The 27,207-nt window shown below is 32.7% G+C and overlaps 2 protein-coding genes, 1 long non-coding RNA gene and 1 pseudogene across 8 annotated transcripts; 1 reads left to right on the top strand and 3 right to left on the bottom strand.

The window, feature by feature from the left end:
* Window positions 1–135: 135 nt before the first annotated feature.
* LOC128168771 (uncharacterized) lies at window positions 136–3,669 on the bottom strand. 3 transcript variants are annotated; one of them, XM_052834935.1, is made up of 4 exons: window positions 3,534–3,669; window positions 1,191–1,427; window positions 714–854; window positions 136–591 (listed from the first exon to the last, which is right to left on the bottom strand). In XM_052834935.1, exons 2-4 carry the CDS (start codon window positions 1,402–1,404, stop codon window positions 398–400), a joined length of 549 nt encoding a protein of 182 aa, XP_052690895.1. In that variant the 5' UTR covers window positions 1,405–1,427; window positions 3,534–3,669; the 3' UTR covers window positions 136–397. The 3 variants fall into 3 exon arrangements, with proteins under 3 accessions (XP_052690895.1, XP_052690885.1, XP_052690903.1); XM_052834925.1 differs by lacking the exon at window positions 3,534–3,669 and adding an exon at window positions 2,670–2,902; XM_052834943.1 differs by lacking the exon at window positions 3,534–3,669 and adding an exon at window positions 1,873–2,306.
* Window positions 3,670–10,202: 6,533 nt separating this feature from the next.
* On the top strand, window positions 10,203–11,727 carry LOC128192143 (uncharacterized; annotated as a pseudogene).
* Window positions 11,728–12,351: 624 nt separating this feature from the next.
* LOC128187747 (uncharacterized) lies at window positions 12,352–13,320 on the bottom strand. Its single transcript, XR_008244083.1, has 3 exons — window positions 13,102–13,320; window positions 12,549–12,755; window positions 12,352–12,430 (listed from the first exon to the last, which is right to left on the bottom strand). It is a non-coding gene; the product is annotated as an uncharacterized LOC128187747 (long non-coding RNA).
* Window positions 13,321–13,604: 284 nt separating this feature from the next.
* On the bottom strand, window positions 13,605–16,513 carry LOC128187731 (epithelial membrane protein 3-like). Of its 4 annotated transcripts, XM_052858263.1 has the most exons (5): window positions 16,365–16,408; window positions 16,098–16,175; window positions 15,144–15,355; window positions 14,739–14,894; window positions 13,605–14,353 (listed from the first exon to the last, which is right to left on the bottom strand). In XM_052858263.1, exons 3-5 carry the CDS (start codon window positions 15,340–15,342, stop codon window positions 14,163–14,165), a joined length of 546 nt encoding a protein of 181 aa, XP_052714223.1. In that variant the 5' UTR covers window positions 15,343–15,355; window positions 16,098–16,175; window positions 16,365–16,408; the 3' UTR covers window positions 13,605–14,162. The 4 variants fall into 4 exon arrangements, with proteins under 4 accessions (XP_052714223.1, XP_052714214.1, XP_052714242.1 ...); XM_052858254.1 differs by lacking the exon at window positions 16,098–16,175 and having other exon boundaries at window positions 16,365–16,513; XM_052858282.1 differs by lacking the exon at window positions 16,098–16,175 and having other exon boundaries at window positions 13,605–14,350; window positions 16,365–16,513.
* Between the last annotated feature and the right edge of the window lie 10,694 nt (window positions 16,514–27,207).

Genomic DNA, 27,207 nt, shown 5'->3' with positions numbered 1-27,207 from the left:
AGTACCATAGCGCACTTAGACGGACCCAAGTTTACATTTCAAGGTTCATTTGAAGTCTGAACTTTCTCTCTATCTTTCTCTTTCTCTCTCTCAAGTAATTATAAATCAGAAGAATTAGAAAATACCGACCGAGCAGTGTCTTTTACATTATATTATAATAAATATGACAGAAAAATTTTGATTGAACATTTTTATGATAAATCACGGACAAACATGTACATCAGATTATAATATATTTAAACAAATATAATGATGTTGTTGTCTTGTACACCAAATTCACTGAATACACATTTTCGTTACGACATTCAGTATGCTAGGAATAAAATGTGTTAATCTAACACTAGTAAATCAATAATTGTAAATGCTCGCATCGTGTCTTTTTCCATAGGAAACTGATTTATCGTCCAGTCATGGATGTGTAGGAAGATCTTTTTGCTACCTCAACTATCATGAATATTCCAGCGATTCCCGAAATGACAATTGAAAGAATGCAGAAAACGAAGGCAAAGTGAAAGCTGAAAACACTGCTGTCTTTGACGATGTCGTAGTATTTCTCTCCAAAGACTGATACAGATATGACATTGCACACAGCTAAAACAAAACCGTAGACAGTTCATCAGCACTGATTGTGTTTCGACATCATTTACATGTACATTCAAACTAGGATTTGATTAATTAATTTATAGTTTTGAATTATAATACAAATTTTTTACCTGCCATAAAGGAAAACACAATGGCGAGGACCAGTACGCATGCTCTGTCCTTCAGACAAATTCTAAGAAACGCAGTCAAGACTGCTATTAGCAGAAGGAGAATTCCCAGGACTCCGAAACCTCGTACAGCTTTGAACCAATCTTTGAAAGAATGTAAACAAAGATTGAAACAAATAAATAGTACAGACACGTGCTGATATTAAACATAAATATAGCATGCCCTGAATCTTAAGTCAAACAAAATGTTATCTTTTATATTTAATAAGTAGATGAATAACACAACATATGCAAAATATGCATTAATAGTACTGTTAATTGATTCAAATGGTTAATATAAATTGCACATAAGCAAAATGGTTAGTATATTTTAATTAAATTTGAAGATATAAGTAAATGATTCTTTATAGAATTCAACAAAATCTGTATAAACACTTTTTTTGCAAAAATCAGAATTGTAAATTCGCTTGGTTATTATACCTGGGACCTCATCAAAGTCGGTACACCCGGAAAATGAATATGTAGCAACTGATCCGGATGTGCAAATTTTCCACAATCCTCCATAAACCTTTTCCCCTCCAACTTCAGCTAAAATCCAGTATGGGGAGGCCACTCCTATTACATCAATTACAAGTCCAAGTATGAGCAGGAACAATCCAAATCCAAAATAACAGGAATTTCCGCCACATGCCATAGTGTTTAATGATTATGAATAACCTGAATACAAATAAAATGTTTCAACCATATACATTATCAAAAGTATGCGTTTTGGGGTATTTCATACATAAATATTCTGTCAAAAATATTTGATGCATTTCATTGACAATAAAATATGAGTGACAGTTTCTTTGAATATAATAACAAAATGTTTTACAAAAGTCAAGATACAGTGGGACATATTTTGTCATAAAAATACGCGAAAAGACCGTTATTCACTGTTGGTTATACGGTGTATTGCGATGGAAAAATAACCATGCAATTGGTGATTTAATTGCTATACAGTTGTACATAAGGAACGAAATTCACATATATATTTTTTTAATTTAGGGCTTTTGACAATTAATATGTAAAACTGAAAACTTCATTTTTTTATGTCATAAAAAAATCATTTTCGATGATTCATGATAAAAACATAGTATTTCTTTTCTTCATGATTAAATACTTGCTGTTTGTCCCTGTGTCTCATTAGGGCATAAAGTGGCGATTGATGTATCCGGGCCGTTGACCTTGGAAACCTTAAGCTTATTTAGATCATGTGATTATGTGTCACTTCTCCATGACTGTAGTGGGTTTTATAACTACGTATTTAAAAACGCAACATCCTTTGTTTTCTTTGCCGAAAAATACAACCGATCTTTAAGAGAAGTCGTAATGTTATACACGGGTCCATATTTTTCGGTTTAGAGATAAACTGAATCGTTACAATGTGCTAACACGATGTGCACACAAAGAAAGAATATTAATCGGTCAATGTCCTATTGATTATAAACATCGTCTACGATGCTAGTGGACCATTCATGTCTGACCTTTATCAGTCAATTGTATTCTTTTATTCTATATCAAGTCTACCCGTAGTGATTTTTCCATACCACCAACATTTAAGTCCAGCTGAATTCCACATGCATGCATGTGTCATGTGCTCCTCCTTCCCCTAACACCCCCCCCCCCTCCCCCCGGACACATCCACAACCTCAATCGCACACAACTGCATCCGTTGTGTACATTTTAATTCATAATATAACAAACACAGGAATAAACTGCAAAAATCTTTTCTCTATAAGAAATCTAAATATAAATCTTTAAATTCGCGCTGTTGACTCTAATTATGCTAATTTTACGTTGTTGTTTTTCCTTCAAAGAAAATTTTAGAAACTGAAAAATTCTAATTTTGGCAACTAGTTAAATTGAAAGTTAAACTGTAAAATACATAAAACTACTAACCAAATTCAAAACACATACCTTCAAGTTATTATTGAATTTTTTGTGGATTATACTTTTTACGCAGTAGTTTTTCCTAACTGATCATGTGACACGCTATATGGAAAACCACTTGCGGAATTAATTGTCAGATTCTAAAGCTGTTGTACAATCCACTATAGATGCTCTGCATCGGGATATTATCAACTTATTCTGACGGACGATATATTACAATTTTGTTATTAAAACAATTTTGTAAACTTTATGTGCCCTTGTGATGATAAAAACTTACAAGGTATATAAAAATAACAAATGTTGACATTGATTAAAGACACTATCCTTCCGCCGTCCACACCCCTTCCTCACACAGAAAATGGAGGTTTGGTATCAACCCCTCTGTTTGTCAATTTTTAAACATTCCTTTAAGCATGCTACCTGACATTTACTTTGAGGAATATATTAATTACACGTACAAAATAACAATCAAAACACTTACATGTAAAAGGATCATTACACTTCCAATATACATATACGTACGTATTTAAGGTAGCAACGTGTATTAAATTTACGAGCCGTTTGTATAAAAAAAAAAAACCTTCATTATTTAAACAAGATCGAGCAATCATTCTATATACTTAAATATCGTAACCATGTCTAAAAATTCTAACATTTGGTATGATAAAAAGTATTCTTTTATTACACAGTAGATAACTTCCACGCATGCGGTACAAAAGATATTATCCGATATATGATTCTATATCCAGGGGGAGTGTTTAAACTAAACATTTTTCTGTGTTAAAATAATTTCTTTAGATTATATTAAGATATGTTAACCTAATATGGTAAAATCTATTTTAAATATTTACTATTTAACTATAAATTAATTGTTGTATAGTTTACGTTTACCTTCAATGTATAAAATTTCTCTGTAGAATCAAGATGAATAAAAATTTTCAGAATGTCATATGCTTTATACCCAACAAGGAGGTCAATGGCTTAGCAAACTGTGGATAAGCATCCTACGAATGATGCATGTATTTATTTGATGATGGGGTTTATTAATCTCTTTCGACAAAAGAGTACTAACGCACTTACAAGTGGGATTTAAAATTTGACTGCAGTGTACTGATATATAGGTGAAGTGTAAGGTTAAAGAGCTTCTGATATTTACTTGAGTTATCTCAACGGTTAGATTTACGTTTGAAAAGTATAAATAATACGCATATACTTATCAAAATAGTCAAGAAAAAAAAAGCTGCGTAAATCTGGTAACATTTTATGATGTGTGAAAATAATAGCCTTTGTCGTTTGGTAAACATGTGTTTTAATTAACATTATATACATAAACAGATCTATGATAAAGCGTTGTACGTATTGCACATTCAATTCTAAACTGTAGTCATTGGGTAAAATGACTTGATACAAATACAAAAAAATAATATGCCTGATATTACCACAACACACCTTTCTTCCAATTATGGCATATTGAGCGTTTTCTTGTTTCTTGAGGAAAAATTCATGGAAAAGTACATACGCATCGCATTTTCATTCGACATTTCTAATTTACCGTGCATAATGGTATTTATTGACACCCTCCATTTTGGAGAGTACATAGAGTTAATTAATGTGTGCGTGCGCATCAAGAGGTTGGTATCTAGAGTGAAAACTCGAGTTCCAGGAGAAAACGCTCATTGCGATCTTTTATCGTGCGTCGTTCGTTAACAAATTTAAATTTTGAACTTCTCGAAACATACAAAGCAAATATTAACACATTTGTATTCAAGAATCTCTAGGAAATATAATAGGAATAATTTGTAATATTTATGACCATACCAACCACAGGGCTACATGTAAATACATGTAAGCAAAAAGGGCATATTAATTCAAATAGAAAAAAAACACCATAATTGTTCTTCCCAACTACCAAACACGTGCGAAAATAACTAATATCATTAGTAGTATTCATTTAATGCTCTACAACAATTTAGATATTCATGGCCTTTTGTTCAAGGGTTCGGGCTCTAAAAACGACCTAAATAAACATCGATTGAATATGTGTAAAATCTTTAAAATTCTATTTATATTCTCCCATATTTCTTTTAAAAAACTAAATCCATTGCCATAATGTCCATGAGGCATTCTTCCAACTTTGTAAAATGTATTTTCCCTGGCTCAGGCTTTCAGGTCCTATTGGAAAGGATATGGACAGATTGTGAAAATGTAGAATAAAATCTGCTTCTCTTTCTCCAAAGCAGGGGGGTGGATAAACGGAATGCATGATTATGATGTCCATGAAACCATTCACATGTACATATACCTAAATTGTGAAATTCACTACGTCTTGATCAGGGGTTGGAAACCCTTGGTTAGAACAAATATGGACACATAGTTTAATCTAATGATAAAACGCTTAAACACTGTTCAAATATGTGTTTAATTTTGTAAAGTTTATTATACAAGTCAACGTCCTCTTCACACATTTCTGTTTTTGAGATTTAAGATGACGGCATATGCATATTATGTATATATTTATATATGCGTGTGTGTGTCTGTGTATAACGAGATCTTACTTCGTAAATACGAAACATCTCATAATAACTAAATTTTTTCTCGAAATTAAGAGATGTTTTTCTTGTAATTTCGAGATCTTTTCTTATTATAACGAGATATTTTTTTGTAATTATGAGATAATTAAATCCTAATAAGAGTTTTGGTAATTACGCGATCTTTTCTCCTTCTTACGAGATACTTATCTCGTAATTACTAGAATTTTTCTAGGAATAACGGTATCTTTTTTCGTTATTGCGACATAAAAATGATTTTTAAGTGGTCTTATTCATCTTTTGTATATTGCAGACATTATTCAAAATACATAAAGTTTATCATACATGTAACACGACTAAGGCAAACTGATGAACTTCGTAGTTCACCTTTTATTTAAGAAAAATCAGTTCCAGAATATAGTGACTGTTAGGAAGCGCTTCAAATGATCTTACATTAATGCTTGGTCCGATTTTAAATAACTTTTGTGTATGCTTTAAACGATTGTTATGCTACGAATATGGATAATTATTTGACATTGAAGCAGTTTTTCTAGTCAAATAAGCCTTTTTATTTAAAAATTGATGTACAAAATTTGTTAACAAACTAAACTCAAATAAAAGGGTACATCTTTATTTCGCCTCATACTAAAATTCACCCCTGACATCAAGACGGGTATGGCTGTATTACGTATTTGTAATGTCGCAATGTTTTTGCAGTTCAAAAATAAACCTGTGTACATTTTGTTCACAAAAACTTCTCAGGTTGTTCTGCCTACAATCGATACATATTACTTTTATGCAGATTGAATAAATCTATCATTAGGGCAACTAAAACAAACGGTTTACTTTTATAAACTCGTTCATGATGCATTTGCGGTTGTTTTTTGTGTGTGTGCTTTTATCAAGAAGTGATTTAATTAATATAACCTTGAATATTTCTAACATTTAAGAGGAGACTGATTCTGTTGGTCTTCATGGGCACTTTCTAATATAAAGGTTTTGTATAAAAATAACTTGATAATGAAATTAGTAAATATTTGGACCATGCAACTTTCAACCGCAACGTAGACGTCACATGATATTGCAAAATATAAACGGCGCCAGACAAATGCTCAATGAGTGTAGCTATGTAAATGTAGATGTCAGGTGTCCAATTTACGACGTGTTGTTAACTGTAAACAATGCAGGAAATTTTAAGAAGTATCATAGTCTTGGTTTAAATCAACCAAAATTTTCGTTCAAGGCAATCATTGAGCATGGAACTCACACTGCAAAGAGGTATGTTGGGGAAATGATTATTTCTCCTTATTAACATGTAGTAATTTATGTTAAAGCAGACAGGAAAATTGGTAAATTTTCCAACAGAGCATGCGCGCGAATACATGTACCTCAAAGTTTTAGCTTTCTGGCTCAAAACTCGCAAGAAATTCATAACACAAAGTTGAAAGGGTGGCAGAATCTTAAAGAACGACTCAGGGTGTTAGTTAGTCAAAGAAATGCCTCTGCCTCGCCGTCATCATTTTACACAAACCTCTTTATAGTCCTCTTTGTTATTAATGTTAGAGATCAAAGAACATTAAAATTTTGATATTTAACATGGTAGATTATATAACTATGCCACTCATAACTTGTTTCAAATTATTCAAAATTTTTTACAGAAAATAGAGGAAATACTTTGGCAATCGTATTGAAATTTAAATAAAAAAAAAGAGAGAGAAGGCATTTCTAAGCTTTGATTAACCCTTCTTTCATTCTACTGAGTATGTAGATGCATCATACAAACAATAATAGGATTTGGAGAGTGTGAATGATTAAACAGGTTTATTTGAGGACACTGAAAATCGGGTCACCGATCTCTTGACTACAAGTGTTTGGGTAATGACACAAAAGATACTGAGATAACGTGATCTGTATGGAGAGCTTAACGTGCAGTCAGTATTACCTAGTAAGAGTATTTATTTATTTTACAAAATGTCTGTATGCCGTTTTTTTAAAACAAAATGAATAACACCAGTTTTGTTCTATAGTGTGTCCCAAGATATTGCTTCCATCGCTTTTTGATGACTTTTAATAAAATTACACATACTTGTGAAAGAAATACAGTTGAAATTGTTAAAAGGGAATATATCCAAGATATCTTCATTGAACAATTATCCCTTTCCACTCAGAAAAATTCACAGGAACGAAAACAGATTCCTTACGGAGATTTATAATGGGGAATGTTTACATCTTCTCTCCATTCGGAATACACTCGGAATACATCGCGCATTTTTTTAACATTATCATCCGGGCTTAATAATGTCTGTTGCAATGCAAAATCTCCGTAGACTTTCAATTTCGGGATGTGTATTAAAACCTGAAGCGGTAGAGGGGGCGTTTCAAAACAGATAATCTGGACATTTTTCATATTGGTGGATGAACGTAGTTTGGGCACAAAGGTATTTACTATTATTGAAATATCAAGCAAAAAGTGGTGGAAGCAAAAACTCGGGACAGAGTATAATGAACAAATAATTAATTACAGCATATATATGCGGACAACCATCTATACATGTGTATTTTTTACAGAACTATAAAATCATTATGACCAACGAGGCACAATCTTGGGTCAGTAAACGTACGCCATGTAAAAGGGGCATGGTCACGATTTTAGTCAAGTACGTTTTCTGCTTTTATTTTTACAGCTAGATGATAACCCGCGCAAGCGCGGGAATTAATACTTTACACATTATTACGATATAATGCTTTATATGTAAGCCATATTTTTTGTTCATTCTTTGTTTATACTTTGTCCGAATTTTTACCTTATCTTATTTTTTTAAAATTGAAATAATAAACTTCTTTTCTATTGTATTTATTTCAAACCAGTGGATGGGTATTTAGTATATCTCTCTCTAAATTTGGTTATTTACGTCAACTTTCAATATAATTTCTATTAAAAACAATCTAGTGGTGAGGGTATCCCCATTAAACTTCCCCGTTTTATGCTTACATAATTTATCCATATAGACGTAGAATACAATAATAATCTGTTTATTAATGTTTACAAATCCAATCAATGTCTAAGGTTTACAGCCAAGTGGTATGAAATGTATGAAACTTAAACACGCGAGATTATGCATTAATATCCATTTGCATACGCGTCAAAACCGGGGAGGGGGGGGGCTAGGCTAGGCTAGGGCCTAGCCCCCCCCCCCTACTTTTTTTTGCAAAGTTAGACCTAACCATAAGGAACATAGCATCATAGAGGGTTTAGCCCCCCACTTTTTTCAGGAACGATAATTATTCCTAATTTTACCTTGAAAAGAAGTAATAGGTTTACTACTATTGAATTCAAGCATATCTTTTCCAACATATACCATAGCATAACATTAAAATCTCATATCATAGCATTGGAATATCATAGCATAACATTAAAATCACATACCATAGCATACAATCTCATAGATTCTCATTCGTCATATCATACAAATGCATACGTGTACCTTAGCATAGCATACAACATGATTTTAACTCGGTTTAAAATAATTTTATTAAAAAGAATGAATGTTCACATTGCAGATTAGTGGTAAACTTTGGCTTCTTATCATTTTATTTTTAAATGTTTGGAACTCGTCTGTGTATGTAGGTGTTTTTTTTTCAAATCTCATTGCATATCATAGCATATCATTAACCCTCTTATTTTGATTTCTCCTTGCATAGTATACAAATCTCATAGCATTGCATTGAAATTTCATAGCATATCATTTAAATTGCACACCATAGAATAGTATTAATATGTTAAAGATATGCATGAAATGACTGTACTACAATATCTAAAGTTAAGATTTCATTTGTAAGTCAACATAATTTTGCATATTTTTTGTTCGTTTTATCTTACTTTTTCATTTAGATAATCGTATTGCAAATTTAAATTTAAAAAGCTAAAAAAAAAAAAACAACGATAAAAGACGTCATATTTCAAAATTTTGATCATTGACCCCATATAAATTTTATGCCAGCAGAGTAAGGTCAATATTCTAAGTTTAATACTATAAATGTTTTAGCATTACCATCATATTTTTGTTAATTTGAAGCAAACATTGGTACATGTAAGTAAGAAAATCTCAATCGTAGTTTAATATATACAGGGATTTTTCTTAAATTTTCAGAAATATATTCAATGGCCAGAAACTCAAAAAGAATGCCATTGACCTACTTTTATGAAAGTGAAAATAACACTACTATTAAAGGTCTCTAACACACAATAGATCGTTTTTCATGATCATCAGTGGGTTTTTTTTCATTCTGAGTAAACGTAGTCCTTAAAAAAGTGTTTCGTGTGATCCGATTTGACACTTGGCCTACATACGTAATTAAACGTCAGTGCATACACTCTGATTAAAGGCACCATGTTGGTGAATTAGACTGGAGCAGAGGGGGTGAAGATATATCCATACGAGGACTGTTACTATAATTCTGCTATGACATTCACATTTGACCGTGGAAAATGGTTCAAGTTACTAAACAACTTATACTCAAAAGCTCTGTTTATGTAAAACATGAGCCAAATAAGGCCAAGGGGAAAATACATATGCCCTAAACAAAGCGTTTTTGCGTGGTGTGATATGACATTAACCGTTGACCTACCAACTCCATTCAAGGTCACTGCTCATCCTATGACCATAGACTCTCTTGGAGGGAAATGAGCCATATTGAAAGATATGCCCTGGACAAGAATAATGAAAATTCTGCTATGCCCTTTACCGTAGACATAGAAACATGGTTCAAAGTCACTGCAAACCCTTTACCCAAAAGCACCATGTAGATAAAGTATCACCCAGATTGAGGCAAGGGGAAAGAAGATATGCTCCGGGCAAGTGATCTTTGACGGACAGACCAATCAGGCCCCGTCGTTTGAGGCTTAAAATTTACACTCAACTCAGTTGTCTGAGTTGCGCGAATAAAAACGCGTTATTTCGCGGATTTTTTACGTAGTGTTTTTTATGTACATGTAATAAAAGTTGTCGTCTGTGTGTTGTTTTGATTAAATATGGCCGAAAACGATATTGAAAGTTTAATATCTGCAGCGAAGAGGAAAAGGGGGGGCCAACTGGTCCTCTGAGGAACAAATTATCCTTATAGAGGAGGTTTTAAAGTATGAGGATAAGTTGTTTGGGAAAATGAAAGGGGCAGGGGCTAAGGGAAAACATGGCAAAATTAAAGAAGAGACTTGACAGTCCATCACTGACAGACTCAATTCGTAAGTATTCAAAAGCATCGCTTTTAACTTACCCAAAACATGGTTGTTGTTTTGCAGACGAGTTTCATCATTATCTCCGTTTGAAATAGCAGGTGTGCATAAAAATATGTTTCCTGTGTATTTCAGCCCCACATAAAAAAACATCCATGCATAATTTTTAAGTTTTATGGTGCTGAAAACTTTTCTGCATAGTAAAAATTAAATTTTTCCTTCGTTGTTGTCAAGTAAATTTGATTTATTATTGTATACCTAATTAGAACTAAATCAATCTTTAAATGAATAATATACTTCAATCGACGTGTTATTCCGATTGAAACATCATTATTTAGTCCGACTGGTCTAAAGTTAGTTTATTCTAGAAGCGTCTTTCTTTTTTATGTAGACAATTCAGAAATTAACGAACATCGGACTCAATTTCCAAAAAATACGATAACATTAAACAAAGAGGTAAATATATAAATGCTCATGCACATTCATCTTAATTCAATTGAACATTAAGTCAATAATATACAAATAATATTTAACACTGACTTTTCTATATGATTAAAAGCTAAAGATAAAATCGATGGAATACGCCGCCCTAAGACAGGGGGTGGTCAACCACCGGCACCACTGACACAAGCAGAGGAGGCCCTGTATCAAGCGATGGATACCCGTCCCACAATTGTCGGCTTGGTCGGTGGAATTGATACAGATGGTACAAAATGTTCATTTCATTAATTAGAATAGTTACGGCTTCGTCTTATTCAGGCTCTTTTTTTTTAATTTGTAAGAGATACTTTACTAATAGTTCTGTACTAACTTCTAGAACCATTACTATATACCAAACAACCTCAAGAGATTTGCCATAGTATAGTTGCAATGGAGGATTGCCCGACTGTTGAGGCAAGTGGTGATGCCTTAAGTTCATCCAATGGTAGGTTTGCCGATAAGAAGGAAGATTGGTCACGATCAATTTTTGCAATTTTTAAAATACACGTATGAATTTAAGCAATAATTTTTAAAAAATGTATATATATATCAACACGACATTTTGATATCTAAATATTTAGAAAAACGTTCAACAATGGAGACAAAGAAGAGAAAGATGCCACAAAGAGAACGTCTTGAAGAAATGGAAATCCAGAATCTGACACTGGAAAACGAGAAACTATCAGAAGAAATAAAGAAACTTCTACTAGAACAAAGGAAACTAGAAAAAGAGGAGAAAAAATTGCAAACTGAAATTGACTTCATTGTAATCAAAAAGCCATTTGAGATTTGCAAACTTAATGCAGAGTTTCCTGAATGTCTGCTAGACATAACTTGCATATAGCCATGCTTCTCATCATCACAACATCAGGGATCCCGAGTTCACTCGTGGGCCACAAGTGGATTCGGAACCCCTGACGTAGTGTCCTACAAACGGGAAGGTCTGTATATAGAAAACTTTTCTTTTAAGCAGTTAACTATTAATTTCTCTTAATGAATAATTATTCCATCACAGTTTTAGATGACATAATGTATACTTTCGTGTATTTTCAGAATTATTCGCTTCTGTTTTCTTATTTGCTTGAATTGCCTCAATTGATAGAATTTAAAATCTATTTCAATTGTCAGCGTTTTTAACTATCTAAATAATGAGAGAATTAATTAGTACATGACATGTTTCTCTACCTACCACATATCTCTGAGATGTACTCTCATGTCTGCAAGTTTTTGTGGGTTTTTTTTCGCCCCCAAATTTAAACGGACAAAAGATTTCATGTATTCAAACAAACAGTACTAAATTCGAAGTCACGGGTTCAAAGCTGATCATCAAAATATTTAGCGCTGAAATTGAATCAAGATTTGCCCGATCACACCGCATTCTGCAACCATTACTACCATGCCTATTATCGTCAAATTCTGATTACCATGTGAGCACTTAGGTAAAAACAAATCGGACACGAACTACGAGGAGAAATCGAATAGCTGATTTTATTGGTGAAAAAAAAACTTGGTGCTTCTCCTATCTCTCTCTTCACTTGGGCGTCTTTCTGAAAACACATATAAATTTTTAATAAACTATAAAATTTTCCCTTGAATATAATTCTAATTATTAGGAAGTACAGGTAAATAATTCATAAAATGAAATAACTGAGCTATTGTATGTACATGTCTCTTTAGCCAAAATATTTCTGGGCTATGAAGTCCTGCATATGACTGCCCTCTGCACCGTTAAATGCCACGTGGTGGTCTGTAGGGTTATAAGGTGTAGCATCTACATCTTGTCTGTTATACATTATGTCTCCCCGCTCAATTCCGATGTTGTGGAGCACCACACATGCAATGACATATGCTGCTGCTTGATCTGGGTTTGTTCTGAAAGTATCGTTATATATTTATATATATATGCACAAACCGTTGCAGTTATGAGACCACATCTTTCAAAAAATAATGATTCAATGCTTATATTTACGTTTTTTAACATTTGTTCTCTTTCCGCAAATATGATTTATTAAAAAAAAAATTCGGCCTTATTCAACGAGTAATGCGAAATTAACGGAAGAGCCATTGAAACAGCCAAATTATGCTGACAAAAATAGTGCACAGCGTTTTAAATTCTAATTACACAATTTTATTTTCATTCTGTAATTTGATGAATTTATTTTAGGTATATACTAAAAATTAATCAATTAAATTCATATAAATCTTTAAAAATATTTACATTCATGAAATATTAATTAGCCCAAGTATAATATCAGTTCGTGATCCGGTTTGAAGTCGGGAGGAGAGTCAGTTATGTTCTGAAGGAAGACTGAATGTATTCATCCGCACCAGATTTGGTGATTGGGTCTTCTATGTTATACGTAAATATCACTCAAATCTATCAATGCAATTTAATAAGAGGAAAGAAAGTGAATGTATATATATATATATATATATATATATATATATATATATATATATATATATAGCATTTTGATTACAGATACACTATGTTTGATGGGGTAATTTCTATTTTGCAATATATATTCAACAAAAACCGTCTCTAGCTCAAACTTCTTGACCGAGAAGCCAAAAAGGACAGTGACTGATATTCATATAAATTTTTTTGTAAAAATATGCGGAAGAGTTCAAGCACAACTAAGTAACTTATTGCATTACGAACACCTAATACACATGATTATCGTTGAATTAAAAGGACCGTTGTATAATAAAACTGACATCTTTTCACTGATATTCTGTTTGTTTATTGAAAAAGATTCGTAATAAGCAAAAGCCTTGAATAAAACATTGAAGACAGGGTTTAAATATTAAACGCTTCCAAGGAATATGAAATTCAGCGCTAAACAAGCAAGGAAATATAATAATAATGTACAGAATTGCCATTGGCATTGGTGACAATTAAAATGGTAAAACGTTAACTATTAAAATACAAAACGTTCAATATGTCAAATGATGTCTTAAATTTTACAGCTATCAACTCACTTGAAAATCTCATTTCTATTTGAATCAATCATAATTTTAAAAATGTATTCGTTATAAAAAAATATATAAAACTAAAACATGAAATAATATTCTCTAAACCATTTGAAAAAAAAAACCGGTACCACGTTTTTAACAAGGGTGACACGGCAACACAAACTCTTCAAATCCATCCTAATTAAATGCATTTTATAATAAAAAAAATATAAGGCAATTGCAGGATAACAGTATTAAGCAATTATAATTTGGTATGTGCCGATAACATTGAAAACTGATCATGAATAAAAGGGTTCTCATGGTTTATGTGAAATCACTAGAGGTCGCTGGTTGACTGCTCTTTCGAATGTGAATAACCACCAAACCACAGGCGACTAAAGCCAAAATCATTCCAAGGATGCTGAAGACAAACGAAAAGCTCAGAGAGTAATCGCTGTTGATCTTCATCTCTTTCATGTCGGCGAATCTGGAAACCGCAACAAGGGTAAAGACTGCTGTAAATAAAAAAAAAGTGTGTATCAACTTACCAATATAAACGTTAATATTAATCAAAATGGATCCCATTATTTTGTTGATATTAACAAATGCACATGTAACTAGATGCAAGTTTTCATAATATAAGTGAAGGTAATTTATTTTAAACTATATTGGTTCAAATATCTCTCTTATTAAAGCAAACATTAACTTTGCTAACGTCAAAATATAAAGTCTTACATATTCCAAAACTTGTAACACAGCACATTTCGATATAAGCCTTTTATTCTTTTACCATGATTTTGTTTCTCGGCGATCATTTTTTAATGCAACCATTTGAGGGCGGCAAATTTGAAAATATGACAAGTCATTTAACTCATTACTCGAAAAAGTTTTTATTCAAACCTCCTGCGAATGTTGATGCGATGCCCAAATATTCGAACTCCTTTCGGGTCTTTAAAACCCATATTTTTAGAGTGAAAGATACAAAGCCTGCTCCAAAGAACATCACGGATAAAATCATCATTGCTCTTATTGACTTTACCCATCCAAAATCAGAATCTGTTATAGGAAAAAAAATAGATCTAGATGAATACATGAAGAACAACGAACACTAGTAATTGATATTAAGAACATTGGTTTTTCGTGTACAAGTACATGTACATGTATGATGTTTTCTCCCATCGGATATCAGCAGCTTTTATACAACACTCTAATAAAATATATGTTGCGAGTGGTAGACATTCTAATTCAATTGTTTTACGCGTTGAACAATAATTTGGATAGCGAAAGTGTAATTGAAAAACTAACCTAACTCGACACATCCGGCAACAGCATTCAGATAGTATTTTGTACAAAATACCCACAGTCCAGCATAATTAACACGCAAAATAGCTGACGAATAGATCCAATATGGTGTTCCAATAGCTATTACATTTAACATCCCTGCTCCCATCACAAAGGACCAGCCGGTAATTAATAGCTTTGGCCGGGACTCTACGGACTCCATTATGATCACCTGACTTGAAAAGAAATGATAAATATTTCACGCTGTGACCCTTATCATTTACACTTTTTCCTAATAAATCATGATTTAAAATGGAATTTTCGCTCTCGCCCATGCCAAGGGTGAACGCTGTTACGACTAATCTAATACATAATGAAAGTTTTTATCGGTTATTAAAAGTTTAAACAGTTAAGTCATATGTCTGTTTAACTTTATAAACTTTCTTGCTTTGCATTATCACTAAGGTTTCAAAAGAGCAGTTTTTCAGATTTCCATTTATGATTTTGCCGTTTATAGCGCTGCTTTAGAAAACTGCACGTGCACAGGCAAGGCAGAGACGGTTACAAAGATAAAGGAAAGAAAAATTTCGATATAATCAATTATCAAGTTCTTGTGACTTGTTTCTTACTAGTAGATGAATTACATATACTAATACGTATATTATTATATTGAAGCTATTACAGACATTTATTAAAAGTATATTCTAAAAAACTTAAATTCAATTGAATAGGAATAAAAAAAAGTTGCGGATCGTTTTCGCTCAGTTTCGAATCACCTAAACATTACATTAACTGGGTACATTGTACATCTGGTCTCGAGTTACTCAGTTGTTAGTTAGTTGAAATTCGATATGAACGTGATGAAATGCATATAAATAAAAACTTAATTTGTCCCTGTTTTTGTATTTATAATAAAACCATTCGATAAGTCAGATAAAAAGTATAAAATATAGTCAAGAAGTAGATTCATTGCTCTACCTGTATCAACTTCACAAAAGAGCAAATCAGTCTCACAGTTTTTATTTGGTCGGTAAACCATGTGGTGAAATGTTTGACCTCATGGAAGATATAATATACATAACCTTTTTATTAATATATTTGAATATACCATTAAAATCGTTATTTTTCACGCTTTATTAGAAAACGTGTAAAAGTAAATGCCTAAAGCAGACTTTAAAAGATATATTCTTCACAAAACCACGTTCACTATTTTTGTAAGTGAAAAGTAAAATAAATTATACTTACTTTAATATCCTGAAATACTGGTCAGTAAAGCAGCGAAATGTAGTTTGTCACATGTACTTGTTGAAATAGGGGATAGACTGCTCTTGGGCAGCAGTTATCTTCCTGTTTAAAACACTTTAGTTCATCTGAAAGACATAAACAAACATCTGTTGTGCTATATATGAATGCTTTGTATAAGGACCCCTTTACTATTTACGGCCTATTCAAACAACGTTTAAAAGTTACATTGTTATTGTCTCACTGAACAATACTTCTTGTTTATCCATTTAAAACCTTAGATAGGCAAATTGGAAAGTTATATCAATGATAATAATAATAGTTTAACATTTTAGTTAACTTTTGCTCGAAAATCAAATTATACACGTACAAAAAAGCTTTACACATTATAAAATATAAAATTATGTAACCTGGTAATTAATAGATTCAATTTACTTTGAGCTTTCGTGACAACTTTCTAAGATGTAAATCTTGCAATTTAAAAAAAATTATTTGTTTACATTTCTTTTGGTTTTACGTCCTTAGTCACTATACAATAATTATGTGTGTACATGTTTTGAACAAAAAAAAACCCACTATAGACTTAATACAAATTATTATCAATTAAACAATATTTTTATCAACAAAATCGAATGGGATTGTGCAGTATGCACATTCTTTTTGAGCATTTTCCCTAAATCAAGTTTAATAGGAACATATAATAATCATCTACAACTTTGGGAAAAACCCCCAACAAACTTGAAAGAAACAAAACAATGTGACAGCAAACATATTTTTTCCTTTAGTGTGAACAGAGTATCAATAATCAATTTTTAACCCTAAATTAATACACAATACATATACATATAACGGAGGTGTATATATACAATATTTTGCAGAAAATAAGTTTAACAGCTGGCAATTTTCGCATTATTGTAAAACAAGATTAATATGCACACATCTGATATATGTACAATTGATCTGCAAAACAAAGATAACCTTTCTTGAAATCTGTTGGGGGATCCGTATCCGTACAATAGGTGTAGTCTTAATGCAATACTATGCAAATAAGTGTAAGCAGAACAAGGTTTTTTGGGTCATAAATTATCCAAAACAAAAATCCCAATAATAATAATATATGTTTATGTTAAAAATGAGCCAAATAGGGCTAAGAGTAGAGTAAACATGTATAGGCTTTGAAAGATTTTTGTATGATTCGATATGATCTTGACAATCAAACATCATTCAAGGTCACTGCATACTCTCTGACCACAGACACCCTGTAAAAAAAGCATAGCCAGATCGGACCAATTGACAAGAAGATATACATGTACTCTGGACAATGGTTTTTTCCTCACATCAACATTAAGATTAAATGTCAAATGTGAAGGTCAAAGCAGTAAATATCATTTGTTTTACATGTAGCAGTTTAGTATTAAGCAAGTAGTTTTCAATAAAACTTTTAAATAAGTATTTACCATTGATATACGAAATTCAACTTAAACTTAATCTGAAATAAATGCAAAGAATCAATCAATTATCATATCTTCTTCAATTCACCAAAAGCTATTTTTTATCCTGAGCAACAATATGCCGATTTTTAAAACCGCCAAGTTTACCAGTAGTATTTCAACTTCCTTGTTTTATTTGTTGATAAGGAGTCTTTGATGACCGATAATGCAATGCGTTGCGCTTACTTACAATTAAAAAGAATACAAGGACTGCTTTATAAGAATAACCCCCAATAAACCAATCCCGGTTGAAACGTTTTATTGATGAAATGCATTATAGGATGTAATGATCAATGAGAGTATTTTCAAAGATAAGTGCGCTTCAAACAAACAACCAATCAAAACGTTTTACTATAATTCAACAATCCCTGGACAATTCGTCACGACCTTGAAATAATTGTCACTTACTAGTTTAATCTGGTGCTGACGGAAAGACCACTCCTAGTTAATATATAACAATTTAATATTTTTACAAAAAGGTCTTTGAATTGAGGTCAAGCATTTGTCAATCTTTCTGTGATGTTGAATAAGTGATGAGTATCTATACAAATAAATACACAGTAAATATTGCGCTTGTTGAGCCGTTTGTTTAAACCCTACCTTACCAATATGAATTTTGATGATTTGACATATTTAGAATTAGAAAATGTTCCGTTTTGTTTTCATAAATAAAAGGAACAGTATGAAATGACTGCCCCACAACTTGACATGTTAAAGACTTTCTTGTCCTTTTTCGTTTTACACAAATATAAAACAATTTAAATAAACCCTCGTACATGTTTAAGATTATTTCTGTATTGCTGATTTCATTGATTGATCAGTTTGGTTATTGAAATGGTGCAAATGGCGGGTGAGAAAGCGGCTACCAAAAGGGCACCCATATTGTACCGATAACTCCTCCTACATCCCCCTCCTCATGATAGGACGGTAAGTTGCAAACCAATTGTACATATATCAGAAATATGCATATTACTTGGATTTTGATGTTTAATAGTTTATTTAAAAAAAACCTGACCAGCTGTTGAACTTAGTTATCCTTTTGTTTGCTGTTACGTTGACAGCTTTCCTTTTGTTACTCTATAAAGAGGAGTTTTATTCTTGTTTTTGAGTAGGTTATATAGGAATTGCAGACAAACAATAGACATATCACAATAGTAAAGAGGGAGCCCTGAATCTAAATGCCCTAATTTTTTCAATATTCAATTTATTTAATATATTTCAAAATCGACTTCAACGTGAATTTTGGTTTCAGGCTTTTTATCATATGACTTTCGGATTAATTGGCATCAGAGTTATCGTGGGTGTTTTCTAGGCTTTGCTTACTAGTTACAAATGTACACATCACTTCTACAACAGACAAAAAAAACGTGAAGGCTTTCAAAATTAATTCTCCAATCAATCATGCCTTTGAAAACCGTTTCAGTGCAAAAGCACATTATAAATTAGATTTTGAATACTGAACCCTGTCAATGAAACAAAACAAGTACAAGTAGACCTAAAGGAAGGTCTTTTCGACAGCCCTTTACGCCCCATATTTGAAAACTTAATTTTGTTTAAAAGATTGTGTGTAAAAAAAAAGAGAACATTTCTTTCGATACTCATTTTAATCATTTTGAACTTTTGGAATGTACGGTTAGTTCATTAAACAACAATGTAAGACTATGCTGGGTTTATCGTCCACCGGCATTCCGAAACTCTGTTTTTTTAGGAGTGGTCATGTTTTTTTGGCAATCTTGTTCTCCTTCCTGAGGAATTACTGATCATTGCCATCTGAATGACTAAAACAACATCGATGCGTGTAGGTTTCACAGAATTCTGGAGGACCATGGCACACCGAAGCAAGTGACAGGAGCCACTCATGTCCGAGGTCGTACATTGTACTTGATCATCACTAGGAACAACAGCCATATCCTTATAGTCCAGTCATTCTATGGTTATACCTCAAACTAATTGCAACAAAAATGTTTTTTGTGGAATTCGTGAGAAATATAACGTATAAAAAACATATCAAAAATCGAGAAAAATCGAAAATCTAGATTTTACTTCAAATATTATGGAAAGATATGGCGCCCGTAGATTGAGAATGACGATATGGGAGACAACTCGTAATGGTCAACTGCAGACGACGCATCTAGGTTCCATCCTTTTCATTCTGGTAAGTTAATATAAAACTTATATATAAAAGTTTTATACGTACTTAACATTCTTAAGAGTTAAGGCTACCATGTAAGGTATTTTGGATGTTTTTAAAAGGCGTAGATAGGGCCTACACGGGAAACGTCAAAATGTAGTACGCGGCAGAAATGAGCTCATTTCGGTTTGCCGAGGTTTCTAAACCAGAAATCACACACAAAACAGCTCTGTTTTTTATATTTGGACTACAGTATATACATTACATACATTAAATAGTCCCGTAAAAAGGGAATTTTATTCTTATTGCTAGGAGTTGCTGACGAAAAATAAAACTATGGAACGCCGATAGTGCCAAAAAGGTTACAATCTAACCAAATTTAATTCATGGAAAAATGAAGTTCTACCGATAATCAAATACAAAATCGATACAGACAAATTGTGTTATGGAGCTACCATTTTTTTTATGTTAGTGTGGGGGCTAGGATGAAATTTAAAAAAATAGGGCGGACAGGATGAGACAATTTCAAAAAAAATAAAATGATAAAAAAAATGAATATTTATTAATCAACTAACAGAGGGAAATTAATATTCAACAAAAATACCATTATACAATTCAATTGAGAACAGATAATACATCGGAATAATTTATTGGTTATAAGTCAACATATACATCTTTTTTAATATTGTATTCAAAACAAATCTTATATGATAAAAATAATATGAAAGCAAAATCAAAATAATTGAATCTCATCTTAACAGTTTGATCTTCTTTTTTTAGGTAATGATGGATGCTTGTGTTTTTTGTCGGGTGTCTCTAAAAAATGGTGAAGAAATAACACAACTAAGAGAAAAAGGATGTAACACAGTTAATAGGACCAGCCAAACCAGAAATGATGCAATCGTCACAACTCCAGGACAAAAAGTTCATCAGAAATGTCGACGAGATTACATTAATGCTAACTCAATCAAGAAGGGCATGCGAGAAAAGGATGTATCGATAACCGAGCCAACTCGTGACTTACGATCTTCTACTCCTGATTTTGAGTTCCAGAAGAAATGTTCTTCGCTACAGGAAGCTTGCTGCAAGAGTATTGACAAACAAAACATGCGTTCAAATTCATACTTTGCTGCCAACATCAAATGCGGCTTTATTTCATAGCCAGAGGGCTTATCTTCAAATGAAAATGTGGATGAACAAGGACTATCTAAATCCATTAAAAATTATGCAAGTTGCTAATTTTGTTTTTTTTGAGTCACGGTAAATTACCAGTTTTCAGAGATTTTTCACCAAAAATCAAGGTTTTCACCCAAAATTAACAATTTCCCTTCATCCAAACATTCTCGATTTTTTTTATGTTCAACAGTTCACCTACACCAGCTTGGAAAACTAGAAGAACATTCTGTTGCAATTAGTTTGAGGTTTGGTCATATTTTGGCTAGAATGACTGGACTATTAGTAATTTGCCTACAATACAGGACCCTTTTCTTTGTGACAACAACGGTAATGCTGGAGGTGATCTAATCAACAACAGAAACTGAAGTTCGTAAACCTATCATGAGCTCGGCTTCTAAGTCGTCTCGTCAACAACAGAAATTGAAGTTCTCATCAACAACAAACACTGAAGCTCGTAAACCTATCATGAGCTCGGCTTCTAAGTCGTCTCGTCAACAACAGAAATTGAAGTTCTCATCAACAACAAACACTGAAGCTCGTAAACCTATCATGAGCTCGGCTTCAAAGTCGTGCGAATTAGATCTCATCCCCACAAATATTCTCAAGATAGTCATTCACATTCTTCTGCCTGTTGTCACAACAATAATCAATAAATCTTTGGCAGAATCATCAGTGCCATCATCTTTAAAACATTTCAGAAGCAAGACACAGAAGTCTTTAAGAGCGATTGCCCAGTTTCAAACCTTCCCTTCATTTAAAATATTCTGGAAAAGGTGGTCAGTGGACGCGTTGAGCATCACTTTGTATCAAACAATCTGCAAGATTCTCACCAATCTACATACCGCGTAAACCATTCTACAGAAACAGCTCTTCTAAAGGTACAACACGACATTGTGACATTGTTAGATTCTAACTCATGTGCAGTTCTCTTGATGTTGGACTTGTCAGCGGCTTTTAATGTGATTGACTATTCTATCCTTTTTAAGCGCCTTAAATTTTCATATAGCATACGTGGTGATGCTTTAATTATGTTGTATAGAATCCTATCTCAGTCACAGATATAAGCGAGCTGGGGTCCATTCATTTCATTTATGTCAGTGGATTTTCATCTGAATTATGGAGTACCGCCAAGGTCTGTCCTTGGATCAAAGCTCTATTGCATTTTTTCAAAACCCATATGTGAGATCTGTCGAAGACATGGACTGTCTTACCATACGTATGCTGACAATACCCACGTTTACATGGTTATCAAGCTAAATGCGACATCGGGAACAATAGAAGCTAGGCTTAAGGCATGCTTGGCTGATATCAGTGATAAAATGAAGACCAATATGCTTAAATTGAATCAGGATAAAATAGAACTCTTTATTTTTCCTCCCTAAAACAAATCTGGTGTATTTAATAAAATGTAAAGAAATGCTAACACTAACGCCCGTTTCCCGCCTACATTTTACATCCAAATATTTCGGAATTTCTGTCAGATATTTAAAAACTAAGTTTTCTACTAAAAAGTATAATCTAATCCTAATCAATTTATATCTAAATTAAATTTTTAATCAAATTATTTATTTTTAAACAAAAGTTTTGCTAACGCGGGGTCTTAATTTTTTTTAAATGAAATCGGTCTCTTTGAGTGAGGAAAATATTATTTAGCGGCCAATATGTGCATAAAAACTTAATAATAACATATTTACGATATATATTGAAGTAAAATTTCATTTTAATTCATATCTGTTAATTATTTACAAAGTAAAATTCTTTTTTGTAATGTATTTCGGTCTGAAGACATATGCCCCCCCCCCCCCGGGAAACAACAAACCCTTTGGTAAAAATATGCTAAATGACAATAATTTAAGCCCCTCAAATAGAACTTTGTTTCACGGGGGAGAAAGATGTTTTAAAAAACATTTCCGTTTTCCGTTATTTTCCATTATGAAATGAGCTATTTTAACCCAAAATACAAAGTTATCCCTCTTTGTTTGACCAATTCATTTATATTTAATGAAAATAAACGTAAATGTTTACATTATTATAAAAAAAATAATAACTTTAATTAGACAAATTTCAAAAAATGACTTTTAGTTAGGTGGCTAGACAATGCCTTCGTTCACAGTCCTTTTGATGGTTAGATCATTTAGGCATAATCCTCTGTTGAAAATCTTGGTGTACTTTTCGATTGGTCTCTTGGTATGGTAGACGAGGTAAGTTGTATTTTTTAAACGTTTTTAGCAACGTCGTAATATTGGTCGTATTCGAAAACTTCTCACTAAAAATGCCTGCAAGGTCTTAGTGTGTTCACTCGTTACCTCTAGACTGGATTATGGAAATGCATTGCAGTATGGGTTGAGCTCGAGCTCCCTGTACTGCAGAGAATTCAAAATATAGCGGCTAGTATAATAACAAGGACAAACAAGCATGCTCATATAACCCCTGCTTATGTCTTTTCACTGGCTGCCAGTAGAATTTCGAATCTAATTTAAGTTACTTGTGACTGTTTCGAAGGCACTTCAAGGGATATCACCATCATACATACAGATCCTTGCAAAATTATATATTCCTATGCGGACATTGCGGTCCGAAACTAAAATTTCTTGCCCAACTTCGTGTCCATACAAAGCAATATGATGATAGGCGGTTTGACGATAGTGCTGCTGTACTGTTTCTCCCTGCAGATCAGAAATGGTGTGAATCAGATGTGGATACTAAAAAACTCTAAAGAATTATTAGAAACTTTGAGGTCACAAAATCTTACCAAAATCAATAACATCAAAACGTGCGAATTTTCAACGCTTTATACAACCATTCCTCATGACAAATTAAAATCTAGGATTTTTGATGTCATCGACAGTTGTTTCTTCAATAATGGAAGTCGTATAAATGCTACCTTGTCATTGAAAATCAAAAAAATTATTTTATTAAAGACCATTTTGATTGCACAAACAAGTACTCTGAAGTTGACAGTAAAAAGATGCTTGAGTTTCTGATAGACACCATCTATGTAGTTTTTGGAAATCAAGTCTTACAACAATCTGTTGTCCTGTATCAATTGTGTTCCATTGTTAACAGATCTATTTTTGTATTCTTATGAAGCAGAATTTATTCAAAATCCTGTATGTGAAAAAAATAAATCACTCGCTGTGGCCTTTAACTCAACATTCAGGTATATCGACGACGTATTATCAATTAACAATTGTTATTTTCATACTTACGTCGACTCGATATATCCCGGTTAACTTGAAATAAAAGAGACCACAGAGTCTGCGTCATCTATTTCATATTTTCATATTTTACTGGAATTGGACATTGATGGTAACCTACAACAAAACCTTATGATAAATGAGACGACTTCAATTTTTCTATAGTCAACTTTCCTTACTTATGTAGCAACATACCTTCATCACCTGCATATGGTGTTTTTGTCTCTCAGTTAATTCGATACGCAAGGGCATGCTCTTCGTATGAACAGTTTCTAAGGGGAGGCAAGCTACTGACAAACAAATTACAATGTAATAAAACATGACTTTAAACAGTCTCATTTGAAGTCATCTTTTCGTAAGTTCTATGGTCGATACTACGACCTTGTCAGCAAATAAGATCTTCAACTGGGTCGCATGCTGACTGACTTTTTCATACTAACTGTTAGAATAATTAACCAAATGATTGTCTACGGACTTTTCCTGTTTTTCCCCGATCATGACAAAGAGCACACGGCGGATGTAACCCGTCAGCAAAGGATGCTCACTCCTCGTAGGCACCTGGCCCCAGTGCCATAAAAGTTAGACAAGCTCACTTTTGATCTCAGTCTCAATTTTCCACTATATGTTCCTTTGGTAAAAGTGAGACTGAGATCAAAAGTGAGCTCGTCTTTTATGGCCCCCGGGCCTGGTCCTTCCTCTGAAGTTTTCCAGAGGTCCGTGGGTGCTCTGCACTCGACTATTAATTGAAAACCGAATTGTTCACGAATTTTTCTACGTTTTTCCTGATCATGATATTTTCCCCTAATTACGACATTTTTCCCTGACCCTTCAATGTACCTCTATCTATATGGAGGTTCGTGTTGCTCTGCTTTGTATGTGTACTTTGTCTATGGATTTTTGAGATGGTTGACGGTTTGTTATTGTCATTTTTTCAATCATATCTCACCCTACATATACATTTAACATTGTGATTTCTATGAAATACGCGAAGAAACAATGCATGTGACGTGTACCTATGCATCTGTATTTTTGTTATTGTCTATTACACCTGTAAAAGTGACGAGTTTCTTGTGCAAGGTAAATTGTTTACATACCCAACTGCCACCTGTAAAAGTGACGAGTTTCTTGTGCAAGGTAAATTGTTTACATACCCAACTGCTAGCTTTTCCTATCGTGTATTGTGTTTTGTATATTGAACCACACGGATTATTTGTTATTAACAGTTTTTATTGTTGATAATTTCATTAAAATTTATGTTTTCATTATTCAGATCTAACTCTTCTAAGAAATAGGTGCAGTATGTGATTTAATAAGTATCCCTTTTATTATGGCAAATGTGATTAAATAAGTATCCCCTTAATTATGGCAAACAAATATACAGGATATCGTCTGCTAGACGATGCCCGTTTCTATAATGATATATTTACATCGACCGAGTATAATCCCGTCTATTTCTTACGAAAACTTATAGATTATAGATAATAGAAGTAATTATGCATCACTTATTATCCTCCAAATTGATACACTTGATATCTTAGTATAATAATTAACCTGCCACGTCCCATTTTGTTTTTTGAAAGCACGGTTGACACCTTAGACCTTACATCTTTCACATGAATGTGCTTTGCCATGATCTTACTATGCTGTCCATCATTTTTTCGTAAATAAATGATTTTTAAGATTTCTTAAAATATTTTATGCATATTGATAATTTCGGTTAAGTTCGTGAGAGTTATCTTTCCTGCGGTATTGTCAAAGTTATACAGCATCTTTATATATGGATACAAAATCACCGTCGCCGGATGTAACCAATGAATTTATTCCGCGGTAAAATCTTGGGAGTGTCATTTTAATAGCCTGGCTTCTCACTTTCTTTCAGGACGCCGATAGCTAAGCATTGAAAATTTTAAAGCGATGTGTAAACCACCTCCACTTTCCTTTTTCATGAACATGACTGTATATAAAAAAGAATAATCGTTGTGTATTTTCTTTTTTCTTTATTAAGCATGGCGCTTTCAGACCACAAGGATTATGTTTTGCATAAATGATCTAATCAATCACATCATGGATTACATCAGTAATGGGAGTTATGGATTATTTTAGTTGTAAAATATTATGGCATAAAGAATGAAATATTCATTATTTTAATAATTATGATTAAATTTAATAATTAGTTTTATAAACTTATTAATTTTTGTTATATAATCATCTATTGTCATTTTCCTGATTATTTCAAACCGAATTTGGTTAAACAATAAAGTCACAAAAGTGGCAGAGAGCAACATACCTATTTGTTATGTGATGTTTTACTGCACAAAAATGAATGGTTCGATTTCGAGCAGACAGAGGTTAATTATTTCATAAATATGCGTAGAATAATGCTATATGCAATAATGGTCTATTTTGAAAATTATCAATTATGAATAAAAACCATTGTTATCATGCTAAGCTTTGTCCTTTAATAGACGCATCTAGCCAGTACTTGGGAGCGGTCCGGTATTGATACGGAAATTAATTTACATGCATTTTTGGCCCCCTTTCTTAGAGATATTCTTGGAGAACTTAATATATTTTATAAATGTGAATGTGTTTTGTAAAACTTTTACCTTTTTGATTTGAATCCGAGCAAATTTACTATTAGAATTTAACTAAATTAAGTACATCAATATCTTCCTTCTCGTCTTTCCACGTCTCATGGATTGAAAATAGGTTGAGAACGTTGTTGACTGACAGGGTTTGAGTTCTCAAATTCGGATTGTTTTAAAGCTAATGCAATGTCATGAGTAAAATTTGTTCCAAACACAAAAAGTAAAATGAAAAGAATAAATATTGAGATAACATTCAATTTATTA

Source organism: Crassostrea angulata, chromosome 1, assembly GCF_025612915.1.
Source record: "Crassostrea angulata isolate pt1a10 chromosome 1, ASM2561291v2, whole genome shotgun sequence".
NCBI classification, from domain to species: Eukaryota; Metazoa; Mollusca; class Bivalvia; order Ostreida; family Ostreidae; genus Magallana; species Magallana angulata.
Note: the sequence above shows the minus strand (reverse complement) of the source record. Positions and strands in the feature narration are given on the sequence as shown.

Coding starts and splice junctions, on each gene's coding strand:
- LOC128187731 (XM_052858254.1), bottom strand. CDS start 15,342: ATGGAGTCCGTAGAGTCCCGGCCAAAGCTATTAATTACCGGCTGGTCC. Junction 14,895..15,143: donor TGCCGGATGTGTCGAGTTAG/GTTAGTTTTTCA, acceptor TTCCTATAACAG/ATTCTGATTTTGGATGGGTA. Junction 14,354..14,738: donor CGCATCAACATTCGCAGGAG/GTTTGAATAAAA, acceptor TTTTATTTACAG/CAGTCTTTACCCTTGTTGCG.
- LOC128168771 (XM_052834935.1), bottom strand. CDS start 1,404: ATGGCATGTGGCGGAAATTCCTGTTATTTTGGATTTGGATTGTTCCTG. Junction 855..1,190: donor CGACTTTGATGAGGTCCCAG/GTATAATAACCA, acceptor ATTCTTTCAAAG/ATTGGTTCAAAGCTGTACGA. Junction 592..713: donor TGTGTTTTCCTTTATGGCAG/GTAAAAAATTTG, acceptor GTTTTGTTTTAG/CTGTGTGCAATGTCATATCT.